General features: G+C 47.2%; 1 protein-coding gene across 2 annotated transcripts in view; it reads right to left on the bottom strand.

Annotated features, from left to right (window-relative positions):
- The window catches only part of GLI3 (GLI family zinc finger 3), a 279195-nt gene extending 263452 nt beyond the window's left edge, over positions 1-15743 (bottom strand). Inside the window, exons 1-2 of one of the 2 annotated variants that reach the window (XM_042914368.1) lie at positions 15670-15743; positions 1577-1741 (exon numbers count right to left, since the gene is read on the bottom strand). In XM_042914368.1, coding sequence (XP_042770302.1) covers positions 1577-1700 — 124 coding nt within the window. In that variant the 5' untranslated portion in view covers positions 1701-1741; positions 15670-15743. Of the gene's footprint in view, positions 1-1576; positions 1742-15669 lie in introns of those variants that run through there. The other variant, XM_042914464.1, reaches the window with a different exon arrangement.
- Between the last annotated feature and the right edge of the window lie 6397 nt (positions 15744-22140).

Below are 22140 nucleotides of genomic sequence, written 5' to 3'. Positions count from 1 at the left end.
AATTAAAATAAGCTCCCCGTTCCTGGGGCTCCTGGGTGGCTCAGTCAGTTGAGTGTCAGGCTCTCAATTTCAGCTCAGGTCATGACCTCACGGCTCCTGAGATAGAGCCCTAAACCAGGCTCCGTGCTGACAGCATGAAGCCTGCTTGGGATTCTCTCCCCACCTCGCTCTCTGCCCCTCCCCCACTCAGGCTCTCTTTCTCAAAATAAATAAACTTTAAAAAATTAAATACCACAAATAAAGGGAGAAATACGGATAAATTCCCACATGTACATAAAGTAAATTCATTATTTTAGACATAAATATATCTCCCTACGAATCAATTCAAAATTGGACTCATTCGCAGCAGATTTAGTGCCAGCCCCTCCAGTGGCCCAGACAAGCCAGCAGTGCACACTGGTGACATCCGGGAAGAAGAACGCAGGAGCGGCACACACTCGCCATGCACAGGGATGGGCACAGGGACCAGGGACCAGGCTCCTCAGTGTCAGCTCAGGCAGTGCCAGTCAGGAAAGGCAGGTGCAGCTTTGTTTCCTGGATGTCTGCCTTCAGAGTCAAAGGATCTGAGCTGCAAGTTACCTTCCAAAGTAGATTCGGACTCCCCAATTGTATATAAAAAAATTTAAATCAAGCCAGTAAACTCTTTCTCGGAATAAATAAAATAAAAGCCCATAGGGAAGGAGGTAGCACACTGGCTCACGGAAATCAGTGTGTCCAGATTTGCGGTGCCCAAAAACCGGGAGAAAAGTCTGGCTCATTCTTCCTAAGAGCACATGGAAAAGTGGAGAACAATGAGAGAGGGGGACCAGGGAGGCTATGAAATCTGCAAAAAGCAAAGGTACCAACTGACCTACGAGAGTAGAAAAGGGGGGCAAAGGAAGCGGTCACCATGAACCTGTTCAGCCTGCTTTTTTCCAGAGGGGGCTCTGGAATTTGTTTGCAATGCTCCATGCTTGAACTGAAATGCCTCTCAACACTGCTTAAAATATTAAAAAATACAACATACGGAAACAACAGCTATGTGTTATCTGCGAACACAATTAAGTCCATTTTTATAAGCAAAACCTGCATCTCGGATAGCAGTGTTACCTCGAGGTCCAACCATTAACAGCTTTTAAAATTCTTTCGAATGAACTCCAGAGTTGGGGGGGGGGGCGGGGGGGGGGAAGATCCCTAAATCTTGACAAGGCAACTTTTGAGTCTTTTGTAATAACTAATAACTAATTATTCCGACTAGTGGAGACTTTGCCGTGTGAAATGCAAAGTATTTTGAACTCCTGCCAGGCTAATCAAGATGATTTCCAAAATGCCACAACAGGAACTTCCTATAATAAATAACCTATCACATTTACATCTCAAATTAGAAAATTTGGAAGAAAACATGTAGCTGCGGTGCCAAAATAGAGACTGCTAAAGCCTGCCCGTCCCACGCCCCCCAGCCTCCACCCCCATTTGCTTTCTTTAGCTTCTCAAGGAATAGACCCCGGTCCAGGTGCAAATGCTCAATGCACCAGGAATGCAGAGAACACAAAAATGACTGTAGGCTTGGCTGCTGGTGATCCCCGTGGCCGCTCACCATTGGAAGTGGTGCTGGAGGCCACGGCTTTCTCGCTGACATCTGTTCGCGTGGAGCATTTCACTATGGAATTCTCCACTTTCTTCTTCTCAGGGGTGGTGGAACTGCGGGACTGGGCCTCCATGATGCTTTCTCATTACTTCAGCTCTCTGCTACCAGGAACGCCTAAAAGGAAACAGTGCCATCAGCTTCCAGGAAGAGTGGGGGGAGGGGGGCGGGGAAAAAAAATCTCACTGAGAAGCCCGCTTCACCTGCCGAGCTTTAGCAGGGTCCAAAATCTGGAAGACCGTGGCCCACAAGTTTTCTTGCAAAAATACCTCCAAGTGGGAATAACGAGCCAGTCAAATTCTGTCTACACACGCCAAAGGAGATGGCAGGGGAAATACCCATAATGTGAGACTTTCCCCAAATTCCTACAGGGGCATCTGTTATCAAGTGATGTCAAGATTCCGATTTTCAACTGTGTTTAGAGTGTGAAACCCAAGGGTAAGCCACATCTACAAATGCCACTTCGGGTGGTCAGATTTGTAGGCAGGGGCACTGTGACAGCCTTCCAAAAAAGGGAAAGGTTTGTAAGTATCAGTTAGATGTTTTAAAGAGCATGACCGTTTCTCAAAATCCAAGCCGTTCTCAGAGTTTGGAAGCAGAGGGTAATCTGAGCCAGGAAGCCAGTGATGTTTGCTCCCCTCTCTAAAATGATCTGAATTGCAATACGCCCTTGGATTGAATTAATCCTAATTCAATCAGGTAAACCAGACTCTTTAAGCTTTCTTAAAACATGAGAACGTTTCAATCCATTTGTGCTACATTTTTAAAACCAACAAAGGCGTCAGAACATGCTCTGGATCCCACAGGAAAAGTCAAAAGATTGCGGACAGCAAAGCCTGGGACTGCTTAAGAAATACTAAAACCCCACTAAAGGCAAGCACAGTGGGTCCTCTTTCACTGGCTTCATTCGTGTGGTAATTGTCCTAACTCATCATTCATCAATTTTCACTCTCTTAGGTTCTTGTTCTTGTTTTGTTTTTTTTGGTTTGTTTGTTTTTTGTTTTGTTTTTTTGCAGTCGTGAGCTGCACCTACAAAGAAGACACAAGAAAATGAAAGGTACCCTCTCCTACATGTTTTCTTCAAGCCATCTAGATTGCGAACACTCATGGTGGCCCCTTCTTTGGTCAAGTCTGCTGATTTTCCACATTCAGCTGACACCACCGTGTTCCATCAAAACAACGATCAGCAAAATAAAATAAGCAATTGCTTAGCCCACTGAAAGAGTGAAAACACCAGATGAAATCTTTTTAGTCATCCTCAACTCCGATTTGCGAGGGAAATGTGAATTCTTTCTTTATTGTACCAGAGAGTCCCCTAGATCTGGAATTCAAGTAACTAGAAAAGCTTCCGATCCCGAGGCTGCCTCCCACTGGAGCACCAGCTCTTCTGCTAACTTCTACTGTCATTCACTGCAAAACACACAAGTTTTTTAAGAACAGCTGTTCTAGAATAAGAAAGAAAAAAGGCAGCCTGGAGTTAAATTTACATATCAACTGTGAGATCCCCTGCAAATTCGGTAACATGCCTCAAAGAGCACTCGGTAGCAAAGTACAACAGTAAAGGAGCCTCCGGACTGCCCTGCTGCTGGGCAACACCCTCAGGAGCAGCTACCTGAATGGTGCCCCCTGGAGTTTTCCAGTGGTTGGGTTTTCTCATCTGTCACATGACACAATCACAACTTGGGACCTGGGGCTTAACCTTGGGGGAAGGTGGGTATAGTCCTCTTTAAGAGTATGTGAAAGGTTATGGATCTTGAGACCAGAAAAATACTCTGAAACACACACCAAAAAGGGTACGTTTGATTTCCAAGGGATCACAGGCCCTCCAAGCTCTCCCATGAATCCAGATAGAGAACCCTTGGAGGAGAGACTCTCAACAGTCTCTTTTTGCTCTAACGATCTGAGAGCCATTCTAATGTTTTGGACTGCTCCCCCTAGATTGATTTAAATATTATCTTTAAAATATGCCATGAGAACACTTCATCCAAGCCCGAGCGCTGATTCCCAGGGTAGTAAAAGAGCCACCTGGACCAGCCTTGCTACAGGGCTTGCAAAACATTTGGATTCCCAGGTCCAATCCCTGAGGGCTCTTGCAGGTGGCACCTGGAATCTTTATTTTAGCCAGGACTGGTGATCATCAGGCTCACTGAAGCTTGCAGACAACCATCCCACACCTTTGTGTTCACTGTATGGACCCCATGCAACAGGTACCCATTTTAGTTTTTGCTGATTCGATGACATAAGGAGTGAATGGCACCCCAGAGTACTGAACGTCAACAGCCCGCCATCAATAATGAACTCATCTTCCAGAATCTTTTGCAGAACGGCCTCATGGCCGTCTTCTCCTCTAGATCCTAACTAAGCTCTATGAAGACAAGCACCACGGTCATCTTCCTGGTACCTCCATACCCATAAGAATGTTTACGGAGTAAATAAGTGATCCAGAGATGACCCAGTGGCCTGGAGAATTCTGCAATGTCTTGACTCTTAATCACCACTGATTTCGCTACGTATGTTGTCTTTTATACCCAGTGTTTCTTTGAAAACTGACAAATTCTATAAAAACTAAAAACTTTAACAGGAATATTTAATTAATCAAAACAGTCCGTTTGCAACCATTTTGGGATGAACAGGCATTTACTATAATTGTTTCCCTCAAAACCCACATAGTTTTATTGGTCGCATTTGGATGGGGTTTGCTAAGTTAAAAATGCACATGGAAACAAGCCAATGGACGAAAGAAAGAAAGAAAGAAAGAAAGAAAGAAAGAAAGAAAGAAAGAAAGAAAAAGGAAACACATGAAGAGATGGGATTCCTTCCTGGCTAAGAAGGAAGTCTCTCCCTAAGTAGAGGGAGCTAATTAACATTGGTGAGGTGACAAGTCGCCAAAGTTCCTTGACAAACTTGGGTTTTGTGGAGTTGTTGGTTTTTCCCCCAAGCAAAGGACTTCGTTTTAACAAAGCAATAAACCCTCCAAATACTCATCACCAGAGAGAGAGGCTCACCTGAGAAGAGGTAAAGCCCCAGGCACTGACGGAAAATGCACTAATTAATGGTCTTAGAGAATACTAATTCCTATCCCCTCCCCCTGTTCGAAATGGATTTCTAAAAAATGGGCCTTTGGTCACTCAAGAATCTACCCCTTTCTTCTATTTTGACAACTTATTTTTGGATCTCATTAGTTAGTAACTAATTATTTAAAAGTGTGGTTTATGCTTGGAACAGGGCTATAAAAATGGCAACTTGCCAAGGCAGACATCTGCTTCCTGTATATCCCTATAAATTATATCAGCTTATTTTACTGATAAAAACACAACTTTGTCCCTGTCAGTTGCAAAGGAGAAAGTTTTAACATTCTAGGCTCTCACACCTCATAGCAGAGAAGGGTCTGCTTCTGGCTGTGGTGGCAGTTTTTTCAGAGACACGTTAAGCCGTTTGGAACTCAGTCCTGATTTGATGTACCAAAAGCATGAGGTACAGAAGTGACTAGTATAAGCCAATCAATCAATCACTCAGTCAATCCTGGTGGAATCTTAAAAGTCACGCAACTGAAGCAGTGGCCCCATAGTACTATTTTTACAACCTGGAATTTCTGAGATAATAAAGTGTAAGTTATTTAAAACATAAGTTGCGAGGAACACTTTTCAGTGCGGCCTCACTTCGAAGATTCTTCTCTGAGGAAAACATGCCACTGGTTTTTAGATGTGAATGAAAGGTGACTCTTCCCCACCCTGACAGTGTTCCCTCCTTGCCACACTCCACCCTGTTGTTCAGGCCCTTTCCACCACTGCAGCACTGCATGCAAGATTTGCTGGCATGCCCCTTGACTGTTTAGGCTTATGGGGAAAAAAATCGATTTGTAACTGATGTTGGAGCAGTTTGAGTGGGGGGGTGGGGGGGTGGGGGGAGGTGGGAATGCAACCCAGGAAAACTCTTGATAGTGTGGACCTGCTCAAGCTTGAGGCTGCATAGGTAAATGGAGGGATAAAAATTCCTTCCTGAGAGCAAACAGTCCTGGCTTTTCCCATTCAACTGTCCTTGAACCTTTTGTAATTTTCCCGGAGGCCTAAACCCAGGGCACGATTAATTCCAGAACCCTATTCTCAACCTAATCCCTTGCCTACTAGAAACCTGCCTGCAGGTGGGTCTTTCCTCTCTGAATTGTAAGTCCGAACTTGCATCAACCGCCTCCAGAAGCAAGCATCCAAAGCTTGCCGGAGCCACTGACCAGCTGTCGGTGGAGTTAGCGCATGGCTCCCGGCCAAAGTTGGCTAGACTGCAACGGACCAAATTCTGACCATTCTTGTGGGGACCTACGTTTGAAACTGCACTTTCACACAGATGGCCTCGAGTGGCCCGCTCTTTAGAGCTGCAATGGAAAACCACCACCACCACCACCACCACCAACCACCACCACCACCACCACCACCACGACCACCACCCAGGAACTTTCATCACTGCAGAGGAGTCCCCACCATTCAGTATTATAACAACCGTCCAGGCCGCGGGCCCTGGTGATTTCGGGAGAGCTCCCGCGCTCGGCCTCCGCTTCCTCGCCGGCCTCCCTTCGTGCAGTCCCGCCGACGGTGGCGGGCTCCCGGTCCTTGCGCCCGTCCCGCTCCCCCGCGCCCCTCCCCGGGCGGGCCTGCGGCTCTCGGAGGCGCGCGGTGCTCCGGACTAGGGTCGGTCCGGCGGAGGGCTCGGCGCCGCGCCCGCCCTCCTTTCCCCCGGCGGCCGGCAGGCCCCGCCCGCGGCCCCGCGGCCCCTCGGCCCCCCGCGTCCAGGTCTGGCTCCCAGCAGCCGCCGGGGTGGCGGGGGCGCGGGCAGCCCCCGCTCCGAGTCGCATTCCTGAGGCGGGCTTCCTGCAAGTCGCAAGCGGCGGGGCCCAACTCCTCGAGCCCGCCGGGCCTGGGCAGGGAAAGGAGCGCCCCAGATCACTCCCATCGCGCCGGCCACCCTGCTCCCCGGGAATCTTGCCGGGCATTGGAGCACTCTGCAGCTGGCCGGGCAACCCTTCCCGCGGACCGTCGTCCGCGGCGGCCCTGCTTTCGTTCACACGGCCGTTTCACCAGCTGAAACCAGAGAGGTGCAACTTTGCAGGTACTGTCTGCGGTGCAACACCCTACACGTCTCGCCGTGATAAAACATCGGGGGAACTCTTGGGGTCTTCAGGAAACTAGGGGCTGTGAGCTTCACTCCCCAAACTTCTAACTCGCCGTCCATCAACCTGGCCCCCAAATGAAGTTTCTGCACCAGCTGTCCTAAGTAGATTCAGATGTTGTGAATGGTGAAGGCACAGACACATCTTGTCTCTCAGGGAGGGAGGCCCTCAGTGGAGTTCCAAAGTTCAACCTCAACCATGAGGCTTTACGTAGTAAATAGAGAGGATGAAAAATCACAATTCTGGCAACGTGCAGAAATCAGCCTTTCCCCTTGCACCTCTCTGCAGTGAAACCTGGGATCCACATGCAAGCAGGATTTCTTCATAACTTCAACAGTTAAAATTTCTTAAAGAAAGCACCAGTGCTAAAACCAACATTTAAAATGATGTTTGAACTATATACAAGGACTTTCTAATCTAAGGTGAAATGAAACAGTAGTTATAAACTGATAATGCATCCTTTGTGAACAGCAGACTACTTAATTTATTTCCCTAATCCAGTTGGTTTATTTTTAAGTTGCCTGAACTTGGGCAATAATTCTCTTTCATTTTTTTTTTTCCTTAATGCATTCAAAGATGTAAAAAACTAAGTTAAAAGCTTGCTGTGGTAACCTGATGCGTTTCTGATAGGTTAAAACAGCTCCTGCCAATGAGGGATCAGAGAGAAGGCATTCCAGTAGACAGCAGTGCTTTTAACAGCACCATGATTAGGCCTGAAGTGAGAAATTATTCTGTGCAGCCTAGGGAACTATTGCTCACGTGGAATAAGGCTTTCCTCCAGAGAAATTACATTTACTTACACCTGCCTGTATATTTATAAGCTGAATGATCTCCTTAATGTGCTCATGTTTTAAAAAGCCAGGAGGAACCAGCCTGAGTAAAGATATCTGAGGAGTCCCCCCTGCATCACTGAGGAGTGACATTTCTCTCACACTTCACTAACTAGCACATTGACTCCTACTCCAAGATGCTACTCCTGAAGCATCTTTTAAGGAAATTTTCCTATTAAATAGTTTAAGGAAAACTTCCTATTAAATAATTTTACCTTCCTACAGCATTAAAACTCAGTTTCTAATGAAAATGAATCCTTCAGGAAGAGGGGGAAAAAATCAAGAAGCACAAACTAATGCTGATTTTAACTTTAGATCGATTCTGGGTCTGAGTTTCAAGGAGCAACATTTAGGAAATGTAAAAGGTTTCAGTGGATTTCATATAACCATGCATTAAGAAAACCTCTCCCAGGTTTGTAATATGGGTGATGTTTCCTTGCGCTCCAACTGTCTTCCTGAACTTAAAATCAATTTCATATGCAGAACCAGTGACCCGCCAACCGTTCCCAAGATCTCAGGCTTTCTCTCCTCACCCTTCCCTGCCTGCACTGCTTTCCTTTTCTGCAAGAAAAGAAGCTCTACTTCCTAAGTTCTTAATGAAATCTTCATGAATGGTTAACTACAGCATTTTTAAATGTACAATTATTTTTACCTTTACGTACGATTTTACTTTTCCTTAATTAGAAAAACCTAAAGGGTTGGTTGCAAATAAGAAAGCCACGATCTGTTCCAAGTTGCCTCGAGTGGCCTCTGGTAGCCTAGAGGGTTCCCCAAATCTGCTGCCTATTGTTTTCGATCTTTCTTTACTACATTTGAGGATCCTGATCTCAACTAAGCAGCATTCATGACAGACATCCCAAAATGGAATTACTCTAAAAGGAATGGAATTACTCGAAGGGGAAATGACTGCCTGGCTATGGATTAAGTGAATTTGGCTTTAGTCAATTAATGACATCTAAACTTTGAAGAAATCCACATACTTAACTTCAACCATTGAAAAGCTTTTTTGACATGAAGTAATCACTGCTATTACGGTTAAAATCGCAAATGACAATTTGTGCACCGGCCTGCCATCTGTATTTAAGACAAAAGATCAGCAGCTACTCTTTCTCTGCTGCCAGTAGCACTTTATGAGAAACATTTGAGGGGAGTATAAGGTCATTATTTAATACTTGTTACCATTTCGGAGTTTTGCAAAATGGTAAAGCATCATCCAGTTTACTCCGGTTAGGCTTTGCAACTGCGCTTAGGCTTTGCAGGAAGCGCCCTGCATCAGCAGGTGCCACTCACAAATGAGTAATAATGTGGAGTAAGCCAGCACCCCCATTTTTCTGTGGGTTTGCCGAAGACAGTCCTCAGACAGAAAATGAGATCTAGAAGTCAGTTGTCAGTCTACGGATCAGCTGAGCTCATGAAAACTGTATTTCCCTTAAACCCACATATTATCACAAAAACATCCTGTCTGATCAAAGGTGTTCCTTGTCTCCCGTCGCTGAGGTCTACAGGAATTACAAGTTTTCACACATTTTCAGAAGGAAAAAAAAAAAAAAAAAAACCCTGAATTTAAAAATTCTTCTTATAGAACTTACATAACTTTCGGTTCCTAAAATCATGTGTGTCTTTACATTCAAGCTTAAGGGGAGAGAATGAATGTCCTATAAATAGTAATTTACTTTTCAGCCATCACAAATACTAGACCAAGAATACCTGCTGGGTGTAAAAATCAGCTGGGGATATCCCAAAGGTACTTACTGTATTTTCTATGAGGTGTTGTTCATCATACTTTATCCTCACAATTTTTTAACTTGTGACTCTGGAATCTTAATTGTGATTTAAAAAGCAAATTTTCAAAAATTTAAGGATTTTTAATAACTCTTAGTAAAAACTGGTCCCTGCTCCACTCAGCCTGTAAACTTGGCTTGTTCACAGACAGAATTCTTCAGCTTATCGTTCACACCCGCCCCCCACGCCCCCAGTCATGTACAAAACTGCCAATTCAAACTATACCAAACTGCACACCCTCCCGGTGAAATGCTTGGGTATGGGATTTCATTTGAACACCCACAGTCCACACCGCAGGTGCTTTTCTGAAGAGCCATGACCTGGTCCACACTGCTGGCCACTCCATTCAGCTTTCCATTCATATGAGTTCATTAAGGCTTCATTCTTGGGAGGCTGGCTGAGGTTTCTCTACACACAGGTAACTCTCTTGAGACTGAACTCTTCTTTTTAAAAATATCACAAAATGAAAACAATAATACAGTGTCACTGCCTCATGCCTTCATTACAGCAACTTGTGAGTTATCTTTCATCCAAATTGTGAGTTTTCGGTTCCTTGTTATAAAAAACAATACTTTATGGTGTAAAGCACCCTGGAATATTGTTAGGTATTTTATGCAATTTTCAAAAAAAGTCAGGGTGGCTAAAGCTAAAAACATGCAAATGAAAATAAGCACATAAGATACCACTGCTTCCTGAGGTACTCCAACAGGCAGAGATTTCAAGAAAATTACATTTGTCTCCCATTACTTAATTTTGTGGCATAACAATTATTCAAATATACAATCAAATGCTTATGTTTCAAACATACTCTTTTCTCTTTCACGCGCGCGCGCACACACACACACACAGTGTTGCCCCCCTCCCATCAAAAAAAAAAAAAAAAAGTAAAGAAAAGCCCCAAAGCTGTTTCAGGCCAGCAATCAATCCAATTTACTGCAGGTACAATTTCTATGTACGGTGCATGCCACAACAAAACCACAGTATGATGCCAACAGGGCCCTTAAGAAAGTTCTCCCCTAAATCTCTGGAAAGGAGCTTTAAAAGAAAGCAAGGATTACAGTCAGCTAGAAGGTAGGGAGGGGACTTACCTCAAACCCAGCCAAGCGGAAATCAGAGCAGTAATTCTACAAGTCGACAGAGTACACTTTCAAAGCTATAATGGTGTGAAGAAGTGCCGGGCAGCATGGCCTGAAGGCAGCACTAATACACTGATGACTAATGGCTGGGCCAGGGCGGACAATGAATTTGGGGCTTGAAAACTAACAGAAACCATGCAGTACTTTGACAAATGGGCTTTCACAATTTCATTCATTGAATAACCTTTAAGCACAAAATTGGCCGAGTTCTCTTGGGAATTATATGACATGTTGTTGGACGATGATGTAAGTATTTTCTTTTCTAATTATGACTCTTCTGCAAAATGCAAAAGCACCGTATATGAGGACACGAGTGCAGATACTACAGATGCAGATGTGGAGCTCAACACAATATTGCCTTTCAGGAGGGGGCTGGAATGTTCCAATGCCACCTTATTAACTATGTAATGGCTTGTTCATTCAGTCTCTTTAGAGAGCCATAGATTTTTCTGGGACATTCTGTCGGGTTGAAATATACACACACTGAACAAAAAAACACTTTCACATTTAAAAAAAAAAAAAACCTACAAGTGGCCATGAGTAGCTAAGAAGTGTGGTGCTAAAATATAGTACATTTCGACTTACACGTGGAAAAAAGTCTAATTTTAAGGGGCCGGGCAAAGGCAGGGTGCCTTAAAACAATTGAGACACCACGTGAAGTTTGTACTTAGGAATGCATTTAACATCCCACGCCTTTCAGAGGGCTCCCTTCCCTCATCCCTGCCTCACTGGTCCTTCGATTTACAAATCCTAATTTTGGCAATTTTTAGAGAGAGAATGAAATATCTAAAGTGTCTCTAAATTAACAACACCACTTACTCCAGATAGCATTGCCTTTAGCAGCTCCTAAAAACTTAAGAAAAGGATCTTGAAACAGGAAGCTTAGTGAGCTCATAAAACTGTTGTTGGAGCCAGGAACACATAGCATATTTAATCTGCAAACTGTGGGAGTCTACAGTGATTTCAGCAAGATCTGAGGCATGCCCTCAAGGTTTGCTGGGATCTGGGATTAGGGGGTTGATAAGAACCTCTACTGCCCATGGACATGTTTTTCTTCTGCAGTTAAACACAAATGCATAGAGACGTCTGACTGCTGCTTGGCGTTACTGCTCAAGTTATATAAAAGCTTTGCAGCTCCTTTTGCTGTCAATATATCAAAGTTTAAAAAAAAATCATCAAAGTGTGAAATTTCATTTAAAGTCTTCGCCAGTCTACAGCTCTATTTCACAGGCCCATCACATAAAAGTAAAGATGAAAAATACACTGAAAGTACTCGGAAAAGTTTGCAGCGGTACCCCTGCCCTGCTGTTGTTTATTCTGTCTCCCTTTATTTGCTTTGAAACTCGAACAAATCAATTTTCATCTAGAAAAAAAATGACATGAAGTCAAGGGCAGCATCTTCTACCAGCCTTTAATGAAAGAACAACCTGAAGTCATTATTAGAGTTGGGATATTTTGCTAAACAAATTAAATTTATACGCGCGCGCGCGCAGACACACACACACACACACACACACACACACACACAGGCACATTCCCTCTATAGTCACTTCAACGTTTTAATTGCTTCTCATGATATAAGTTGGCAGAAAATTTTTTGAATCTTCCAAAACAAGTCAGACCGACTATGGAATATGAATGCCAGCAAAACTAAAACCTCCTTCAAAGAACTCTTTAGCTGGGGATTTACAACAATTGCATAGAGAAGAAAAGTCTGACTTTTAAGATAATCTACTATAGTCTAAAAGCATTAACATTCCATTGCTAAGGTTTTCTTGAGGATTTCATGACTCAGTGATTCACTTTTCCTCCAAGACTGGTTTTCCTTAGTACATTACTGCCTCCATATAAGTAAGTGCATGGAACAATGATCATTAAATCGTTTCCTTTCATACACTCCCAAACCCAAGCCTCCAAAAAGGGGGGGAGGGGAGAATCTCAGTAAGGCAGGATACCTTCCACACAGAGAAGGACCTCGGAGAGGCGAAGCGCAGGGTTAGTCTGAAACCCTTGCAGCGTGCAGGTAATTAAGAAAACTGGCCAAGAAACAAAGGAAGGTCCAACTTTTAGGCTTGGGCATCAAGTTGATAAATTAATGACTCTTTCATTAAATAAGTAATGAAAGAACTCAACAGAGCCATTTTTCATCAGTACTGAATTTTCTCATTTCTGTCTGTAGTCCTTTGCAAATTAGGCATACAATAAAAGTGTGTTTGGATCAGGGCTCGAGGAAGGAATACACACATGTCAAAGGTACTGGGAATTAGTCGGTCTCAGAGTTGGACCTACTTTTAGCCTATGAATAATAACACAATCTATACCTTGTGAAGTGCTTCTGCATGTGTGAAATTTCACTAGACACCTCTCACATTGGACTCATTCAGGCATCTTAAACCAAAGCTTCCCGAAGGCTGACTTTAAGAATTATATACCCTGAAAGGATCTCCCCTTAGGCAGGGAGTTTCTAATTAAATAGCTTTTAGTATAAAATAAACTCTCTTCTGTCTGTAAGTATGCTATTACAACTAATTTAAATGTTATTTCATGTTTGTTTTAGGTCAGACTATAGTCTAACTGGCCCAAGTGTTTGTGTATCACGTTATTAAGACCCAATATTTCCTAACATAAACAAATTCTTTAGATACTTCACACAGTTTACATTGTTAAGACCAATCGCCACGGTCTGCATCAAGCCCCTCAACTGAAATGCTGTTCTGCTTTAGAGAAATGAAGAGATTTTGAGGTGATTTCCCTACTTTAAAACACAGCATTTTCTTCCTTGAAAATAATCTTGACACATGTAATTAAGAAACTGTCAGACTATTATTAATTTTTAATTTAAAACCTAAATGAAATAATTACAGGAATCAATCAATAAGGCACCTATTCAAATTACAGAACAATTACATAAATACTCAAAATTAATACTTTAGGCCAATTCTTGAAGATCTCAGTCTGTAATATGCTAAGACATCAAACAAGGTAAAAAAAGTGTAACATGGAAACGATGAATAGTTCCTGCCTGAAACAGACTGAAATGAGGTCATTTCAGTTGGCCATGGCAGAGGCCCCCCACCAGCCATGCCCAACACACTCAAGCTGGAACTCTCTTTAAAAGTTCATTTATTTCCACCAGACACACATTTCAGGGATCTAAAGCATGGCCTCATCCAAATTTTGTACAAAATCACATTTGGAGGGAAATGCCTCGTTCTTGGGAATTTCCAGCAAAGTGCTCTGGAAAGACTAATCGCGGAGGAGAAGGGGGAGAAAACAAGGCTAGCAGAAGGTGTTTTTTAGAGCTAATAATACCAGTCCACCTAATGGCACTGCCCGGGTCTTTGCACAGCGGCCGGCCCTCCATACCTCTGACTAAAGGGCTCTTTTACTTGGAGACGCGGACAGTCCATCATTTCAAACTGAAATGGCAGCTGGAAAATGTGGAACAGCTGGCAAAGAGCTGGGAGAAAATGTTTTACATAAATATATGTACATATAAACTGGCAGAGGGCCACGAGCACTGTACCCACGGCCAGAATCTATTCGGCACTGCACACCAGGGAGATGAGAAGTTGGAGGCAGCAGGAGTCGCGAGGAAGATGCCTCCTTAATCCTCCTTCTGCGCGGGGTCAGCCAGGGAAGCCTGGGTCCAGCCCCTCTAGGGACCGCATCTCCTGAAGGAGGTGCAATCAAGGACAGGAACACAAAGTTCAGGGAAGGATAAAAGGCCGGGGTGTGCAGTGGAGCTTTGGCATCTGGCAATCTGCTTAAAAAGTCGCTTCACAGACTCTCCAAGTTTGGGGTAAATATTTACTCCCTCTCCACTTCCTCCCGCCCATTTTCCCTCTGCAACTCAAGAAAGTAACTGTCCCCTGCAGAGCGATTCATACCCAACTCCGCTCTGCGAAAACGCGGCCTCTTAAAAGATCACTGCACGGGCCACGATTGCCCGTACCCCCGCACTCACTCCCTGCAGCTTCTAGCGCTTTTATTTCTTTTGTTTTCTTTCTTTTCTGGTTTTTTTATTTTTTATTTTTTTGCGCTGTCCCTGGAAAGGAAAAGAAATAAAAGAATCCCAAATCATACACAGATGGTACAACTTTCACTTTTCCTCTCCGACGACCGCGGCGCGCGCCTCCGCATCCACTCACACCGCACCCCCCACCCCGCCCTCCCGGGGGCGGCGCGGGCTGCGGACGGCCCCCGCAGTGGCGCTCCCCCGGCGGACCCACCTCGCCGCCCGCGCCCGCCGCCCCAGGGGGACGCCGTGGGGCGGGGAGAGGCTCCGGGAGGGGAGCGGGGACGCGGGCGCCACCAACTTCGTCCCCCTCCGGGATGGGGAAACTCTCCGGTCCGTCTCCGGCTGGCCGCGGGCTGAGACAGTTGGCAAAGGAGCTCCGGGAAGGAGGGAGCGAACGAAAGCCTCGCTCCGACGCCGCACGGGTCGCTCTCCAAATCTGGGCGCCTTTTGACAGCCATTTTCATTTCCTCCCGCTCCCCCCGTCGGGGACCCCCTCTCGACCCGGAGGCGCGGGCGCGGCCGCAGGAGCCGGCTGCCGGGTGCCCCGGCCCGCGAAACAAAGAACTTCGGGCGGGACGTACCTGCGGCGGCGGCGGCTGTCAAGTCCCCGAACTTCCCATAGACCCGCGTCCGGGGCGCGGGCGGGCGGCTCCGGGCTCCGCGCGGCCGCGGGCGGCGCGGGCTACGGCAAGCGGCCGGGCCGGGCGCCGGGTGCGCCCGCCGCGGGCATGGTGCGGCGCGGGCGGCCGCGGGGCGCGCGGGGAGGGCTGGCGAGCGGCGAGGGCGAGTCGGGGCGGCGAGTGTGCGCGAGGGCGAGTGTGCGAGCGCGCCGGTGCCGGTGGCGCTGCCCCTGCCCGCTCCCTCCCGCTCGTGCAGCTCCGGCATCGGTTTCAGGGATCGTGTAATCCGATCCCTTCTGACTCACAGGCCCTGAGTGACAGTTCTGATTTGGTTCACCCGCGGGAGGGAGGGGAAAGCGAAAGAAAGCAAGCCCCCGCCGCAGTCCCCTCCTGGCATCCAATCGACTTTCTGGAAGAAGGTCCCATCCCGGCCGGGCCGCCCGCGGGGTGGAGGAGCCCCCCAACCCCGACCCCCGCGCCGCCGGCGCTACTCACGGGGTGGAAAAGTTGTCCCTCCGCTCTCTCTTCCCTCCCTCGCGCTCCCTCCTTCCCTCCTCTCTTCGGCTTCCTCCTCCTCCTCCTCCTCCCCGCGCTCCTCCTCCCCCAAGTTTTAACAGAAGTTGCCGGACTCTCCCCTCTCCCCCGCGCTCCCTCTTCCTCCGCCCCCGCCCCCGCCCCGTCCCTTTTCTTTCTGCCACTCGCCGGCGCAGTGGGGACGCGCCGAGCAGCGGGACGCCGGCCGCCGCAGGGGGCGAAGTTGGGAAAACTTGGAGTGCAGCTCGCCTTACTTTTGCTTTCTCGCTCCTTCCAGGCCGCGCCGGGGCCCGTGCTTCCCCGCCCGCCGGGTCCCCGCGGCGGGAGCGGGTCCCAGCTGCGACGCGGGCGGCGGCGGCGAGGAGGCGGCGCGCCGCGGGCCGGGGTCGGGGGCTGGGGGGGAGCCCGGGCGCCCCGAGCCACGCGCGCGCCTCTCCCCGCCCTCCTCCTCCTCCGCCTCCTCCGCCTCCTCCGCCCCTCCCGGGTCCTCACTCAGACAGATTCTAGCCTGCTCCTCCTCTTCCCCCTCCTTGACCCCGCGCCCGCTCGGCGCGCCGAGGCCCCACCCACCGGGCGAGGGGAAGGGGGCCCGGGCGTGATGTCACGGCCGCCCTCCCCGCCTGCGCCCGCGGCCCCGCCCGGACGCCCCCGCCGCCCCCACCCCAGCGCCCGGCGCACGGGGCTGCGTCCTGCCCGCTCCCGTCGCCTCCCACCCCGCCTCGGCTCTCCTTTCTCTCGCTCCCAGTTTGGGCTCCCCTTTCTTCTTTTAAGGCCTCTCTGATCACACCCCGCCTTACCCCCCCTCCTCCTTTTGCATTTCCCCAAGCCAACCCTGAGACTCCCTAGCTCGCCGGAGGATGCTTTTGCAAGTTCAGGGTTTTCCTCTCCACCGGACTCATCTGCCCTTGGGGCCAAATCTGGGAAGTGGGAACTCCCATTACACAACCTACTGTCCCCATGGGCCACTTTACAAAGGACACAAAAACAAAGACCCCGGCTTTGGAGCCTCGACTCCGACGTGGTGCTTTCCCCTGGGCTGCGGAGTGTCTCCGTCCCTGATTTCCTTGCAGCGGCTCATACTAGTGAGAATTCTTTTCCCTCCTTCCTCAACCGGCCAGTCTACGTTCATCTGTTCCCTCTAAATGTACCCAACGTGGACATGTAACTTAAAAAAGGAATTCCCGGTGGGGGTTGGGGGGAACACACGAAAAAAAGCAAGGAAAGAAAACCCTGTGACATTCCAAAATCCACTCTTCCTGGGGGTAAGCGGAGAGTCTACCCACCCACCAGCCGCCAGCCATGCCTGGAGCTGAGGGTGCACTTGTGTTGACTCGCTGAGCTTCTTGACTGAAGGAAGAACGTGGGTGGATGAATGATTAGCTATTACGATTTGAAGAGCGTTTTGAGATTCAAATGCTTAACTGGAGAATGTTTTAACGGAATCGATGGTGGTGTTCACTATTTGTTTCCTGGGACTTGTTGCTTATCTCAAAAACACGACAAAGCAGACCCTGACTTAAGCTTTTATGGTAGAAGCTGGAGATTAAGGCCGAAGGTCCTTTTTTAGCCATTGATTTTAAGATTTCTCTCTCTGCCTTACCACTCTTTAAAAAAATAACTATATAAACCACCACTGACTCATCATACCGAGCAGGGTCTCAGGATACCTAGGTGGTGGTCCCAGCTTCCCCTCGCTAACTGGCCTCAGGCCCAGGCCAGGGAGGATTCTCTGAGCCTCCCTAAGGCTCTGAGTCCATCTGTGGGATGATGATAGGAAAACCAGGCCACATACCTCCCAGGATGTGTGTGGGTTTCCAATGAGATAATGCACGTGAAAGTATAAAGGGACACAAATGTGTAAGAATTATTATCCTCCCTCCAGCATCAGTGAAATTTTATTTTTTTGTATTCGAGCACTGCTTCTGCCTCAATCACATGAATGCAAATAATACATCCCGATAGCCTCTTCTGTTCACCCACTGGCAAAAAATAAATAAAAAGAAAAAAGACAGCCAATAAATCAACAACTTGAATAAACTAGATATTTTGACTTTTACTTAAAACAGTCTTGGAGCACATTTTGGATCATGAAGATCTCCATTCTTGGTTTTTAAAAGACAAGAACAAAGAAAAGGCAGCTAATCTTTCCTCTTACCCCGTCAGAAGAGCTAAAAACAAAAGAGAAAGAATGCTGGTGTCTCCCCATTTCCTCACCGTAGATCCTTGGCAGAAACTGCTCTCCACTGTAGTGGTAAACATATAAGTGAGCACATATTGCAAAATGGTGGAGTAAAAAAAATAAAACATGATTTGCCTTAGTGTGAGTTAAATACTGCCATAATGCTGTGACTTTAGATCTATTTTAACACAAGAACTCTTTTTCCAAATGAAATCTTGTATGGAATCCTAAACTGTAAAAAGAGAGTTACTCTGGTCACAAGTGGGGTGATGGGGTCTCAGAGTCCAGCCCCCTCGCCTTTCTCTTTGTCACTCACCCCCTTTCCTGCAATGGCTTCAAAGACACGTCTAAAAATCCCAAAGTCATGCTGGAAACATTGGAACTTGTCAGGATAAACAGGGACTTACGGAGGTACTGGGCTCTGAGATGGCCTTGCTCCATGTCTAAAATTCCACCATTGTAGATTCATTTATTGCCATCTCTCATCAGTTCTCTTTTCAAATGCAAATATCCTAGGAAATTTTAATATAGTGAGTCTTCAAAACGATTAAGCCTATAAGACAGACTTTTTTTTTTTTTCTTCTTTGGCAAAAATTGGCTGAAGTGGGAGACTTGAAGATATTTGTATTAGTTTCCTAGGAATGCCATAACCTGAGACTTACCGGGACTTACCATACCTGGGTGGCTTAAAACAGCAAAAATCTATTGTGTTACAGTTCTGGAGCCTAGCAGTCCAAAATCAAAGTCTCAGCAGCTCCCTCTGAAACCTCTAGAGGAAGTTCTTTCCTCGCCTCTTCCTAGCTTCTGATGGTGTCTGTCAATCCCTGGGCTTCCTTGGCTTACACAGCTGCTCCACTCCAACTCATGCCTCCTTAGTCATATGGCATGCTCCCCGTGTCTCTCCTCTTCCTAAGGACATCAGTCATACAGGATTAGGAGCCCACCCTAGTCTGGTATGACCTCATCTTAACTAAGTGCATCTGCAACAACACCGCTCCCAAATCAGATCACGTTCTGCCATTCTGGGAGTTAGAACTGCAACAAGTCTTTTTGTGGGAGGAACTCAATGCAACGCATAACAACCTTGAAAAAGGTAGCCAGAGTGGGATGAGGATCTGCATTTGAGAGGCCAAAGGATGAACCTGAGAACAAACTTCACATGCTCCTCTGCCTTTCTTTGCCCTGTCCTGTGTGCTGCGTGTAACTACCATTCTTGCCCTTACTTACCCCTGCAGCTCTTCCGTCCCCTCACCGTGGCCCCCGAGTAATTGTTGGGAAATTCCAAGAGGATATTTCATGTGTACTGAAAAACTCCTAGCGGCAAGTGACAAAATTCCAAGTCAGATTGGCTTCCGTTCATTTTAAAGGAGGGGAGAGGGAGGGTATCGGCTGAGAAGTCCCTATGTGGGTAGGTAGGCTTCAGGCAAGGTAGGATCCAGAGCTCAAACGAAGGCTGCTGAATTGTTGCCATCTTTCAGCTAGGCTTTATTCACATTTAATTTAGACTTTCTTTAGACAACCAAGGAAGTGACCAGAGGCAGCTGCATTTTACCTAATCAGTCTTACTATTTGCATTCCCAGAGAATAATCACCTTCCTCAAGGGGGACACATATGCCGCTTGGCCAGGCAAGAGAGAGAATTGCATGTCAGGTAAACAATTAACACACATCCTGTATAAAGCCCAACATGGTGGCTGCCATTTTCTTCCTCTTTGTGCTGGTCTCCTCCTGTAAATGCAGGACAACCCCCTTTGCCTCAGTTGCCCACCACAGGGCTGTCTACAGGGAGGTGATGCCTTCCATCTAACATGCTCTCGGGCGTCCTCAGTGCTCTGAAGTCCCGTACATCCCACATCTGCGTGGGGAGACAGATTCTCTTGGTCTTTGGAGTTTTATTTGATCACAAGGCTCTGAAAATGTTGTTCCTCATGTATGAATATCTTACCACTTTTTCTCTTTGAAAATAGCGCAGAGGTACTTAGAATCTTTTTTCCCCTTAAGGATTAACACCTCCTTCATGTCCCTAAACTGAAGATAATGAAGGCTCTCATGATGCAAATACAAATATTCACATACACCCGGGTTCGCACCCACCGACACATCCACCAGTGAGACATTACCACTGGACCAAGTCTCTCTGCTGTGTACTCTTCATTTATGGTGAGTGATTTCCCAGGAGGCTCCTCAGTCTGGCATGCAAATAGACTACTTGCAGATAGCATAAGGATCCCACCCAACATGTCCAAACTTTTCTGAAATACAGCAGAGAAAACAGCTTAACGCCGAGGCTGGGACCATTAGTATCTCTGTCTGATAGTCCCAGGAGTTTGTAGGTATCAGTTAAGACATCTTTCCCTAGAGATTCTCAACACCTTGAAAAATGATGGGAATTCAAATACTGTATTGCCTACGTTTGCAAACCAGACCCCAGCTCAAAAAGAGGGTTTCTTAAGTCCATTCTTGATCCCCCCAACCGCCCTGCTCCCTGAGTGAGAGCAGCTAGAGAAGGCAACCTCCTCTCTCCCCAGCCAGCAAACCAACCCTGACTTGCAGATTGTCCCCTGGATGTCATTACAAGGAGTGGGGAGCCAGGTGGGAGGCATACAAGGTATACAAGGGAGACAGAGCAAGAACCAAGGTTCTAGACCCCCGTGTCACTGGCTCATTGCTCTTTCTAGCTCACCCTCCCTCTTCTGACCCCCTAATTTCCTAAAGTGCTCTCTTCTGGATTCACTCCCAGGGCCATGACAAACGATTCCTAGACTGAGCTGATTGACTTGCTGAGGGCAACACTAGGCCCACAGAGGCCTCCCGCTGCCCTCTCTCATTTCCTGGCATCGTGGTTCTGTGAGCACTGCACCCACCAGCCAGGGTGCACGGAGGGAAAGCATTGGTGGGGGGGGGGGTGGTGATGCAGGCCAATCCTCAGCCACGCAAAGTCACAGGGGTGCCCCTGGGAAGGAAAGACTCTCTGAGGGGGAGCAGAGTGGACGTGCGTGAGCTCCCCCACGCTGACTGGCTGCTTGCCAGAGAGGGAGTGCGCTTCACACAGGTGTCCTTCCCAGGGTCTCTCACTCAGCACCCGCGTAATTTATTCTTCCATCTTCCTGGAACACTGGGATTATAAATGTAACCCAGATGTCAGCTGTGTCCCTCTTCACCTTGGAGATGTAGCTGTAATTGGCTTGGACCTCAGCCAGTCCCACAAGTTGGGGAGACCGAAACCCCTCCCTTTGGATCTCTGCAAAGTTCAGAACCCCACAGGGAAAGTTCACACTCCAGGGGAAACCCACCCACAGGGGGCATGGGGCGAGTTTCATAGACTCTACCAAAGATTTGGGTAGCTTGGGTGGATTTTCTCCATCCCTCTTTTTTAAAAACAAAATAAGTTTCTTTCTGTGTCTCAAACAAAGCGGTTTAGTGACCAGCATCTGTTTCTGGAGATCTCACCTTCCTTCCCTAGAAGCTCGTTTATGTGACATGCTAGTTCACCTCCTCCGTCTCTCTCCACCCAGGTCCGCTCTACTACCTTCTGGATCATCTCCCATCCACCTGGCAGTAATGTTCATCCCTTCTTTGAGTTTCCTTCAAGGTCAGGCAGTGACCTGTGGGACACGTGTTGTCTGCTGATGCACATTATTTGAAATGCAGGAATAAATTTGGCCCTGTCCTCCCCTATGATCTCTATCACTCCCATACTTGCAGCTACACTCATTGACATGATGTGTCTCCCTCCTGAAAACATCTGAGGTTGTGTGTTTTTGCCAGAAACAATCGACTCACACAAACTGTGGGTCTTATCGTGAGTCTTTTCATTAAACAGTCTGCAAAGGAGAGGATGTAAAGGAGAGCCAACACAATGCAGCAACTAGCTCCAATATTTCCCGCTAGAATGTCTGTCCTTCGTCTGTCTCTGGCCATGCCTCATTGCATTATTTTAATTTGCTCTGCTCTTCTCCTGTTCAGTGCCCAGCCCCACTGATTTCTCTTTCCTCAGGCCGAACGATTCACTTCTGCCCCTCTGACCTGGGTGTTTCGAGAGCCTCCAATGTGCAGCAAAACAAGGGCCCTGCAGTCAAAACAAGGATCCATCTTCCTTGGAAAGTGGTTTAGAACATCTTGTACAAGCTCATCTTGTCTTCTGGGTCTCACTCCCGCCCCTTCTACACACGTACCCAGCAACTCATCACTGTGTATTGAGGAATTTCCGTGAACAAAACTTCCTTGTATCTGCTACCTAAGAAACTGGGAAA

This window comes from Panthera leo, chromosome A2, assembly GCF_018350215.1.
Source record: "Panthera leo isolate Ple1 chromosome A2, P.leo_Ple1_pat1.1, whole genome shotgun sequence".
Classification (NCBI taxonomy): Eukaryota; Metazoa; Chordata; class Mammalia; order Carnivora; family Felidae; genus Panthera; species Panthera leo.
The sequence above is the reverse complement of the archived record's forward strand: the minus strand, read 5'-3'. Positions and strand labels throughout refer to the sequence as shown.